General features: G+C 40.3%; 1 protein-coding gene across 6 annotated transcripts in view; it reads right to left on the bottom strand.

Moving 5' to 3' along the window:
• The window catches only part of LOC140209923 (neuron navigator 1-like), a 672,220-nt gene that overhangs the window by 415,607 nt on the left and 244,210 nt on the right, over positions 1 to 12,403 (bottom strand). For all 6 annotated transcript variants that reach the window (XM_072278589.1, XM_072278590.1, XM_072278591.1 and 3 more), the window contains one exon: positions 4,078 to 4,184. In XM_072278589.1, coding sequence (XP_072134690.1) covers positions 4,078 to 4,184 — 107 coding nt within the window. The remainder of the gene's footprint in view (positions 1 to 4,077; positions 4,185 to 12,403) is intronic.

Genomic DNA, 12,403 nt, shown 5'->3' on the forward strand with positions numbered 1-12,403 from the left:
TGCTAATGGGGTGAACCTACAGTAGTTCTTAATGTCCAGCAGGGTCTTGCGATTATAAAAAATACATTTGACAAAGACAATAACACCTTTGGTTGGCCCCGTAGTAACTGCTGTGTCAGAGCACACCATTATCTTACCAGAAAATACAACTATTTGTTCTTTGACATCCAATTACATAATCATTGCTGAGTCCCTGACCATTGACCAGAAACTTAATTGGACCACGCCTATATACATACTGGGCTAAAAAACTAAATCAGAGGACAGGTATCCTGAGGATTTCTGTAATAACATCTTGTGGTGCGTAGCGTATATTCTAACATTCCCAAAGTCTTTGAACCAGTTACAAGGCATAAATCAGGACTGTGTTGAAAAACTTTCCACTGGTTTAGATGAGCGTAACTCTAATAACAGTGGAGATGCTCAGTATCACTCAGGACATTGCAAGAAACTCACTTGATCAGCAGCCCACCCAGAGAAACCACTCACCCCACCTCTCTTACACAATGGACTTCTTCTGCAGTACCTGTCAAACTCATGGTCTCCACCATCTGCTATCTGATATGCTAACGGAAACAGGAACATAGGAACACCACCAGGACACTCTTCTCCAATTCACAAATCACCTTTGGCATGTAAAAATAATGCCCTTCCTTCAATGGCGCTCTGTTCAAATTCCCAACAGTGTTGAGGAAAAACTGCAATGCTTCAGTATACCTTGAGAAGATAACAGCTCAGGCTCACCACTACCTTTTCAAGGACATTAAGTGTTGGCCTTGCAGGCAATGCTCACTACCTGAAAAAATGTACCCATTTAAAGAGTCAAGTTCAGCATACACTTGCAATGAATATGAAATTTCTGCAACAGTGTGTTGATTAATACTGGCAGGACACATACAGTAAACTGCAGTGTCCTTAGAAGCATTGGTGTACAGAGTAAGCCGGGCTTTGCAAGTTCACAGATCCCCAAAAGTGGCAACAAAAGAAGATCAAGTAGTGAAGATAAAAACGCAAACACGAGGAATTCTGCAGATGCTGGAAATTGAAGCAACACCCATCAAAGTTGCTGATGAACGCAGCAGGCCAGGCAGCATCTCTAGGAAGAGGTAGTGTCGACGTTTCAGGCCGAGACCCTTCGTCAGGACTAACTGAAGGAAGAGCTAGTAAGAGATTTGAAAGTGGGGGGGAGGGGGAGATCCAAAAGGATAGGAGAAGACAGGACGGGGAGGGATGGAGCCAAGAGCTGGACAGGTGATTGGCAAAAGGGATATGAGAGGATCATGGGACAGGAGGCGTAGGGAGAAGGAAGAGGGGGAGGGGGGAACCCAGAGGATGGGCAAGAGGTATAGTCAGAGCGACAGAGGGAGAAAAAGGAGAGTGAGAGAAAGAGTGTGTGTATATAAATAATTAACGGATGGGGTACGAGGGTGAGGTGGGGCATTAGCAAAAGTTAGAGAAGTCAACATTCATGCCATGAGGTTGGAGGCTACCCAGATGGAATATAAGGTGTTTTTCCTCCAACCTGAGTGTGGCTTCATCTTTACAGTAGAGGAGGCTGTGGATAGACATGTCAGAATGGGAATGGGATGTGGAATTAAAATGCGTGGCCACTGGGAGATCCTGCTTTCTCTAGCGGACAGAGCATAGGTGTTCAGCAAAACGATCTCCCAGTCTGCGTCAGGTCTCGCCAATATATAGAAGGCCACATCGGGAGCACCGGACGCAGTATATCACCCCAGCCGACTCACAGGTGAAGTGTCGCCTCACCAGGAAGGACTGTCTGGGGCCCTGAATGGTGGTAAGGGAGGAAGTGTAAGGGCATGTGTAGCACTTGTTCCGCTTACAAGGATAAGTGCCAGGAGGGAGATCAGTGGGGAGGGATGGGGGGGACAAATGGACAAGGGAGTCGCGTAGGGAGCGATCCCTGCGGAAAGCGGGGGGGGGGAGGGAAAGATGTGCTTAGTGGTGGGATCCCGTTGGAGGTGGCGGAAGTTACGGAGAATAATATGTTGGACCCGGAGGCTGGTGTGGTGGTAGGTGAGGACCAGGGGAACACTATTCCTACTGGAGTGGCGGGAGGATGGAGTGAGAGCAGATGAGCGTGAAATGGGGGAGATGCGCTTGAGAGCAGAGTTGATGGTGGAGGAAGGGAAGCCCCTTTCTTTAAAAAAGGAGGACATCTTTCTCTCTCACTCCTTTTTCTCCCTCTGTCCCTCTGACTATACCCCTTGCCCATCCTCTGGGTTTTCCCCCCCCTCCCCCTTTTCCTTCTCCCTGGGCCTTCTGTCCCATGATCCTCTCATATCCCTTTTGCCAATCACCTGTCCAGCTCTTGGCTCCATCCCTCCCCCTCCTGTCTTCTCCTATCATTTTGGATCTCCCCCTCCCACTTTCAAATCTCTTACTAACTCTTCCTTCAGTTAGTCCTGATGAAGGGTCTCAGCCTGAAACGTCGACTCTACCTCTTCCTAGAGATGCTGCCTAGCCTGCTGTGTTCACCAGCAACTTTGATGTGTGTTGCCTCAAGTAGTGAAGAAAGTGTTTAGTCTCCTTGCCTTCATAAACAGAGGTTCAGTGTATAAGAGTTGCAACATCGCATAGCTAAACGAGACATTGGTTAAGCCACATTCAGTATATTGCCTGCATTTCTGGTCACCTCACAACAGGAGAGATGTGGTAGTGCTAGAAAGAGTGCAGAAGAGCTTCACAAGGATGTTCCCTGGAATGGGCTTTAGTTACGTAGAGAGGTTGGACAGGCCACAATTGTTCTCACTGGGTGCAGAAGACTAAGGGGTGACCTTACAGAGGTTTATAAAATTATGAGGTGCATAGGTAACGTTGTCAATTCAAGTCCTTTCTTAGGGTAGGGAGTCTATGATAAGAGGATGTGAGTGTAAAATAGGAAGAAAAATATTTAAAGGAGATCTGAAGGGCAAGTTTTTCCCACACTAAGGGTGTAGGTATATGGAACAAGCTGCCAGAGGTGGTGGTAACAGGTATAATCAAGGCATTCAAAAAAGCAAGTGGACAAGTACATGGATAGGAAAGCGGGAGAGGGTAAAAGTCAAATGCAGGAAATTGGGATTACTGTAGATAGGCGCCTTGTTCAGCATGAATGAGTGAGGCCAAAGGGCCTGTAATTGTACTGTACTTTTGCTATTTGTAAAAAAAAATCAGGGGAACCATACAACTTCCCTACTGTTCTAATCAAAATGTTGTTAATGGGGCTGATATGTATGCCTGCATTGCTGAACTTTAAGTGTAACAGTGGAATTAGGCATTGCCCTGTTTAGATATTCATTGGGTTATTCTCAAGACAGTCAAGCCAACACCACATTCAAAAGCCTAATGTATTGGATGAAACTTAACATTTCAAGGTATCAGCCAACCATTCCTAAAAATGCTATGCTATTTTTGCTACAATTTTGAAAAGAAAAATACTCAAAATCTTGTTTCAATGTCCTGATTGAAAACAGATTTATTGTTCAGCAAAATGTAAGTGCTTGAACAAAAACAGAAAAAAAACATCATAAAACCCATAAATTGACCATGGATTGCTGATCATGCTTGGGTAGAAATTCTTTTGCCCAATGTACACTGTTCTAAATATTAATCCAGATGAATTTAAACCAATTCATAGCAACTGCTTTGAACATGCCTTTATTACTTCTGAAACTGGAATGGGTTATCCACATCTACATGACGCAATCGCAACATAATCTTTCCAACATCAAAAGCTATTACCAACTTCATCAAATGAAAACACTGTTAATTCATAGAAAATTAATTCCTAATAAGCCAGAGTAAATAATATCACAGATGTCCGCAACTGTCAACAGTACTGTGCTCCTGAGCATATTCTGTAAAATAGACAAATATGGCAAAAAAAAGTTTCACAGAGAAAAAGTTATAGTTTTCTTTGCCTAGAAAAAGATGGTGAAGATTTGGTAAGAAATATACTTCAAATGATTGTAGTTCAACAAGCCACCACAATATATAAATAGAATTTTAAAACAAAGTATTGAGCATAATTGCATATTTAATATTTAAGGAAAAATTGCACAAAATTTACATTACCAATATCTTCAAAAGTTTTTTTGAGTTTCCAGTTGTTTTCCCCTGTATTGGGATAGGCTGTGGACTCCTTTACTTCTATATTATTGCTTTCTCTCTTTGTTTCTCCTCTGAAACATGAAAATAGAAGATACAATGATTTGATGTAAAAATTATATTTTCATGAGTAAAACTGAGATCAAACTAAACAAACTTCAAAGAATACCTTATAAAGCTTCTTTTTGTTGGGATGAGATCATCACACTACGTTATTCTTTTTTTCAAACTATCAATGCCATAATTTCTATATTTACAGGCATTTATTATGGTATTTCTGAATGGCCTACATTTCATTAACAGAGGTCAATTTACAATCTTCTTCATGCATGAAGTGTTAGTTGTCAGAAACAAACATCAGAACTTCAGAGAAAATACGAAGATATTCATTCCCAAATTCTGACTCATTGTGCACATAATTCTAATCAATCTTTCACCTTTATCACAGTATCTAAACAGATGTACTGACAATCTAAATAATTTTGACAAAGTTAATCTAACTGCAAATCTTCCTCGAACTGTCTACAGTCTTTGATACAGTTGATTCTACAGTCCAAGTGCATGGATAGTGGAAACACTACCTCAGAGCTCTGCCAATCTACAAACATAGTTCAATCCTAACTACTGTAGCTGTCAGTATAGAGTTTTCACCTTCCTGTTGTGATTGCCAGGATACTTCAGTTTCCTCTACATTCCAAAGACATGCATGCAGGTCAATTAGTTAATTGGCCATATCAAATATGAAACTGGTGGAATTTGGAGGAATTGACAGGACTAAGGGGACAGAAAAATAGGATTAATGCAAGCTAGTGCTTAATGGTCAGTGAGGTCAATGTGGGTCAATAGGCCTGTTTCTGTGTTGTATGACTAAGACAGTCGTTCAACCTGCTGCAGTTTTTGCTGATCACATGATTCTCCATTATTATCTACCCTGGTGAGGCTGCACTCAACAGGTACTATTCTTACCTGGAAATCACCTGCATTAGCTTCTCTTCGTCTTCTTGATTTCATATTAAATTAGGCTTATCCTTGGATAACTCCCTTTTCTCATCTACTCCCTGTTCAGTGTTTCCAGTAGTTTAAGTTTTTACAGCAGGTTCAGTCAACCATTTAACCAAATATTTCCCAAACGTCTGTACATTATTTCACATATGGCCTAATTCCACTTTTTTTTCCATAAACGACAAAGTTTCAAGCATTCTTACAGCAAAAGTGTCAAAAATTTTCTTTGCAGCAGAAAAATAAAACTTTATTCACCACCAAAAAATATTTCAGTAACATTAATGATAACATTATTCACCTAAAAAGCACAGAACCAGCCTTCTGATGCATGTTGACAGTGCCCAACTCTGCTTCAGCAGCTTGAGCTCTCCAAATTGAAATACTGCTTGACTAATGTCCAGTAATTTAATGAACAGAAATTATGTCCAAATAATTACTCACAGAACCAGTTATTTTCTTCACTCCCCAGCAAAAACCCTGTTCTTTAATAACATAGTCTTTCTCACTGGAAACTTTGAAATCAAACCATGCAATCTGCAATATCTGTTTTCAAGGTGAGCTTGGAATTACCTTTTTCCACCTCTTTAACATTATTTGACACTGCTCCTACTTCAGTCCACCTGCTGCTGAGAGCCTCAAATATATCCTTCTCACCTCAATTGGAAATAGAGAATCATCCACTTAATGCAAAAAGCCATTGCTGGATTTGTTAGATTTGGTGAGGGGCTGTCTTTCAGCATGGAACTCAGTGGGTACCTCAAGTGAAATACACAGCTATTAGGCAGGTCTAGAGAGAGGTTCTAGTTGACACCGTTTGTCCCTCCTGCTATCTGACCAACCAGGGGCACGTGAAGCAGACAACAACAATGTACAGCACTCTCTCTGGGTAGAATTGTTGGTCGACACCTGATCAATGCAAAAAAGTGGAACCTCTGCTCCAGCATGCCCCATCAAGTTCCAAGTTGCCCTGTAACTGTCGATGTTTGTATATCCATTTCCAACTTAGTCAGCATTTAAAACTGAAGTGAGCCACAAAATGGATAGCCTTTGCCCAAGAGTTTTCTGACTGTCCAGCTTGATAATTGAAAGAACATGGACACAAAGGGAGTGCCTTTTATCAGGGAAGCGCATGTATCTGTGCTTCCAAATACCGGCCTTTAGAATCAGAATCAGAATCAACATCGCTGGCATATGTTGTGAAATTTGTTGTTTTGCAGTAGCAATACATAATAATAAAAAACTATAAATTACAGTAAAAATTAAATTAAGTAGTGGAAAAAGAGAGCAAAGAAAAGGTGAGGTAGTGTTCTTGGGTCCATTATCCATTCAAAGATCTGATGGTGGAGAGGAGAAAGCTGTTCCTGAAACACTGAGAATGTTCTGTAAGTAGTCTCACAATAACTGCTGATTCAAAGAATGAACACAGGACATTTGCAGTTTCTAAAGAGCTCCCATCTGATGTGTGGTGCTTAGAGTCTCACACAGATACAGTCTGTCTCTCAGGATGATAATACCTCTGGCAATGATTACTGCTGGCCTCTGCTCAAGGAGAAGTACCTTCTCCCTAAACAGACGACATCCATCGCATCCCTTACTACCAAATGCAGCCTGACATAAATCCACTTACAACGATGCAAATCCTAAAGATAAAAATTAGCTTTATTTGTCACATGGACATCTAAACACACAGTGAAGTGCGTCACTCGCATCGAGGACGTGCTGAGGGCAGCCCACAAGTACGCCATGCTTCCAGCACCCACATAACCTGTCTACAGCTTTCTAACCCTAAATTGTACGTCTTTGGAATGTTGGAGGAAACCAAAGCACCCAGAGGAAACCCAGTCATGGGGAGAACGTATAAGCTCCTTGCAGGCAGCAACAGGAATTAAAGATGGCACACTTAGAGACGACACCTGTAAAAAGTTGCACCAACCGCTACACTTTGAAGCCACGCCATAGTAAGTTGAAAGTAAAACTGCTCTTCACCTCTACAGCATCTATCCCCTTCTATCCCCCTGTTCCATGACCTGTTCCAGGTCATGTTGAAAGCTGAGTGACAGTGCTTCTGAAGCACGTATAATAGACAACAAAGAAAGTCTGCCCTGCACTCAATGTATATACAGACTCTCACACAACTTGTAAAATCAAAAAAAAATTGAAAAAAAGCTAAACAGACCGGGCGCATCTGAGGATAGTGAAAGGAGTAAATACTTCAGCTTGATGACCTTTCATCAGTACCTCTTTTAGCATCTTGGTGTTTTGATATTGTGCCAGAGTCTTCTGTCCCATGGAATGAAGAGGGTTCTGCTCCAAATCAGTTCTGAATTATTTAATGTTCCCTTAAAAATGCATGGTTACAGGAATTGCACTGTGTTAGGAACTGTTTTCTTTCATGTAAAACACACTTAGATACTCTAAGCGCATCTTGCATTGACAAGTTATGCGCATGGAAGCAGCTGACCGAAGACTGATTATGTGCCATCAGGTAGCAATTATATTTCACACTCAGTCAATTGCGTAACACATTAAAAAGTTCCACATTATTAATCTCTAGGGTAGTCATTTTTGCTGTGTTTTTCGTCATGTTTGCTTTAGTAAGTTACTGAACACTTACAGCTGATAATGTGTGGACTCAGCACAAACTGGACTTCAAATTATGGATATAAAATTTTGACTGATTCTGTCAAGCATACATTAAGACAACACAGCCTAAGAGATCAGTGGTAAACCATGTTGACGTAAAGGCTGCAGAATTTTAATGCAAATTCAAATGGCTTTTTACCCATTTTGCCCATTCAAGTGAATACAAGTGTAAAGGAGCTCATTTAAAAACAACAGTGCATTCACCTTTGCAGCTGTTTCATATTAACACAAAAGTCAAATTTAACAGAATTTACCCATAATTAACAAGCACAGCTCCTTTAAGACTAATAAAAGTTAGCATTTTTAAGTGGTAACTTTTATTTAGCATAAGTTTTATTTAAAAAGTTATTAAAGAGACTATATAAATAGCTAACACAACAGGGGTTAAGTCAAATGTAGGGTATTGTGAACAGCAAGGGCCAGGCCACAAAAATTTCGTCAGTTGGTACAAGCCAAAAAAATAGGAACTTCTGCAATTGCTATTTTTATCTCATATGCAAGCAAGTATACCACCAGTAAACCAATACAACTCCAATCCCAAGCAAATGGCAGCTTGGGCACCCATTCTTCAGTAAGTAAAATGATGAGTGTCTTAGGAAGGCAAGGCCATAGCTGTGCTGGAAAAAGCTACATCACAATTTAAAAACAAATCAAATGTTTTCATTTGTAAATTTGTTGCTCAGTTCTACTCCCCATGGCTAGTTTCAGGACACTGACTATAGGCCCGATTTAGCTTGCAGCGGAGAGTTTCAGGGCATGGCAGGGGAGGTGATGGATTTGGGTATTACCATTCCTCAGCAGGATGGTTTGGTACTCATACTTATAGGGGTGGGTGACTGGAATAGGATTTTACTGGCAATAGAGAAAATTGCAAGGAGGCATGATTTACAATCAGATGTAGGTAAGAGAAAAGCATCAGGACATTTTGACACTGGTGTTGTAAAGTGTCAAAGACACTCATGGATCACACTTCTTTCAATTACGAAGGGTTAATATGACTGAGCAGGGATACAAGGCTTAATACAATTGATTTGGATAGAAAACATTATGGAATCCTTTTCTGAAGTAAATAATTGATGCCACACTAACATTAATGTTTAATAGCTTAGATAGATAACTGAAATAAACTAGGATAAAATCATTTGGAAATAGGTAAACACAAGGGCACAGACACATTAAAATTGGAACTAAATGTCAGAAGACCCATTTCTATTATGCATTTTATATAATTCTTTGTAATAATAATTCCTTTATTAGTTTCGGTCGAATTCCATTTCAACTCCAGTAAACTGATAAGGACTGTTTATTTGGTCTTCCTTGGATGTTATTCTTATTAATAAATTTTGTTTTATTTTGCATATATTTAATGTGTTGATTTAAAATTTGTCAGACCATTTAACAGAAATCTCCTCACTAGAACACTATGATTTCTTGGTCAAACAAACTGCTTAAGATTGTGGCTGCTAGATCTTTTGTGATCATGCTTTTATTTTAATCCAGTGATGCAGTGTCAGGCTTGGCTGCTTTGATTTAAATCAGTAACTGCAAAACCTTATAACAAGCTGGAAATTTAGATTTTTTTCCATTTTTGCCACATAATAGTCTGGATCCATTAAGATACTGATGTTAATAAAAAATAGCAGCTTAAAATATTGGCAATTCAAAATATTAATAAGATACTATAAGCATACACTGGTGATATTTCACCAAATTGATTGATACAGAAATCTTGACAAGGCCATTGTTGGAAAATGAAGTTCTCTGAATCATTTTTGAATTTGCTAATAACATCGTTTTTATTTCATTATTTGAGTCCGATGGTTGTTATGATTTTCTACTTTATTATGCTACTTAAACGAAAGCTGTAATAGTCTTTTTCAAAGGACAGCGGTGAAAATGGAATATGGGGCGGATGTATCCCAACAAAAAGGTCTTTCAGTTCAGCCTGTTAACCAGATAAAATTCAGGAAAGTCATGCTGGGAGGAGATTTTTCAGCACCAGCTGGGGTTATAGATTCGAGCTATTTGGGGAAGTTCCAAGGTATATGTAACCAGTATGTTCAGGCAGAGCATTAATATTTAAGTGAAGGTAATCAGCCCTGTGGTGAATTTTAGCTTGGATATGTTTGCCAGCTGGGTGTCTTTATGCTGGCACAGATGAGTCCTTCATTATGGGTTCCCTTAAAATTACTCTGTCACTGATCTCTTTGGACTTTGACTGAGTTATCATTTCTGCATGCGTCAACATGAATATATTGAACTCCTGGCGATGCTCTTTTGCAAGGTTGCCATATTTATTGAAGTCCACTTGTAAAATATAAATGTGATCTAACGATTCTTCAGAACTAAGTTACACTCCAAGTATCACCATCGATAACACACATGAGCACAAAATAAGGATTGGCAGCATATGGATAAAGATTTCAAACAAACAGCAAAAAATGTTATAATTCTCATCACTTATGAGGAAAAACGGGCTAGAAAATGTACCGTTCTTGAAAAGCCAATTAAAGTGGGGTTTTGAGGTTCCTGTGACATTTTTGTGAAAGATCTCCAATTAAGATTTAGTTTGTGAATAAGGCCAAAGATGTAGAGTACAAAACCTGCTCCATTATGCACAAAATCCTTTTGTATATACAACCACACAGCAAGTTAACTGAGCAGTTGTTTGCCAGCAAAGTAGTGAGGATCAGATGGATAAAGACTAGAGAATTTGGGAAAAAGATTGCGAGGGGGGCAGGAGGTCAAGAGGAAGGATCAGCATGAAAGTAATTGGGACAGACAGCCCACCTCCTATCAGTGAGGTAAGTGTAGCTGGGGAGATGGAGGAGGTCAAGGTCATTTAGAAGGTCAGTCAGTGTAACTAGAAGGGAGGTGATGAGCTGGAATCAGGGATAAACTACTTAGGAACATAGCTCAGGGTTGGCACAGCAGTATAGCAGTTAACATAAAGTTATTACAGCACATACAACTCTGATTCAGTTCTGCCACTCTGTCAAGAGCTTTTCCATTCTCTCCGTGACCTTGTGGATTTCTCCTGAGTGCTCAGGTTTCTTCCTACATTCCAAAGACAAACTGTATGTTAGCTTAATTGGTCACAAGGTGTCAATGGACAACGGGGGCTCATTGTGCCAGAAGGGTCAATTATTGTGTAGTATCTCTAAATAAATAAAATGGAGGTGGAGCAACAACTGGGGTAGGTCACACAACAACAGTAAGGGTGGAAATAATGTGGACATGATTAATACTGGAAAACGGAAGAAGCATCCAGCTGGGAAATGAAAATCATGGACTCCCAGCAGCAGCCAAGTAAACCCATCCCCTCGTACCATTTTAAATAATGGCTTCCATACTCAAGCAAAGCCTGCTTCAGGTGCAGTGCCCCTGTTGCTTGCTGCCTTCCTTCAAGGAGAACAACTTTGCTCAAGTAACACCAACATTTCTATTGCACATCACACATGCCGGATGGTTCTCTGTCTATGTGTTGCAGAGTGTGTGTTAACAAAATCCTTGCAAAGGAATAGTACCACATCATGCACTCTGATCAATAGCTACAATCAGGTCTTCTTTGATAACTTTCCACCACAGAGCAGAGAAATACACTCTTCTACATGGAAGGAACTTTTACACTGCAAGGTGCTAAGATCTGGAATGCACTATATGAACAGCTGACAGGAGATTCAAAAACTTTTTTTTTAGATTAGATTATGAGGACACGTAGTCCTCTTTTATTGTCATTTAGTAATGCATGCATTAAGAAATGATATAAAGTTTTTCCAGAATGATATCACAGAAACACATGACAAACCAAGATTATAAAACTGGCAAAAACCACATACAGGTGTCCCCCGCTTTTTGAATGTTCACTTTACGAAACCTCACTTTACGAAAGACCTACAATAGTTCCCTGTTTTCGCTAACAGAAGGTGTTTTCACGGTTATGAAAAAAATCAGCCTGCGAAAAAATCAGTGCACGATAAAAGGCAGTGCACGCCCCGAGCAGCCGCTCTCCCCCGGATTTGGAACGGCATTCTCGCCGGCATTGCTTAAACACGTGCCTGTGAGCAGCCATTAGCAAGATGAGTTCTAAGGTATCAGAAGAGCCTAAAAGAGCTTGTAAGGGTGTTACACTTAGCATAAAACTAGACATAAATAAGCGTTTTGGTCGTGGTGAACAAAGTAAGGACAACGTGAGTTTGGCTTGTGGAAGCTGACAAAGATGATGTTGAAGAGGTTTTGGCATCCCATGACCAAGAACTGATAGATGAAGAGCTGATGCAATTGGAAGAGGAAAGGATAACAATCGAAACCGAATGCAGTAGCGAACTGAACGTGAAGTAACTGCGTGAGATTTTCACTGCAATGATAAAGTATGGCTTTAATTTTGAAATGGTATGTAGGTTTAGGTCGGCGGCCCAGAGGGTGGAGGCCACTGCACCGCCCAAACTCCGACAACTCAGTCTAACACACCATGATCAGTGTGCTCGGCGCTGTCTTCCCGATTCCTGTAAGTGATACTACACTGTACATACATTATTTCTACTTTATATAGGCTGTGTATTTTTATGTGTTATTTGGTATGATTTGGCAGCTTCATAGCTTAAAGGTTACTGGAGAGAGTGTTTTTGCCAACGGCATTTGCATGAGA

The sequence above is a fragment of the Mobula birostris genome, chromosome 14 (genome assembly GCF_030028105.1).
Source record: "Mobula birostris isolate sMobBir1 chromosome 14, sMobBir1.hap1, whole genome shotgun sequence".
Taxonomy (NCBI): domain Eukaryota; kingdom Metazoa; phylum Chordata; class Chondrichthyes; order Myliobatiformes; family Myliobatidae; genus Mobula; species Mobula birostris.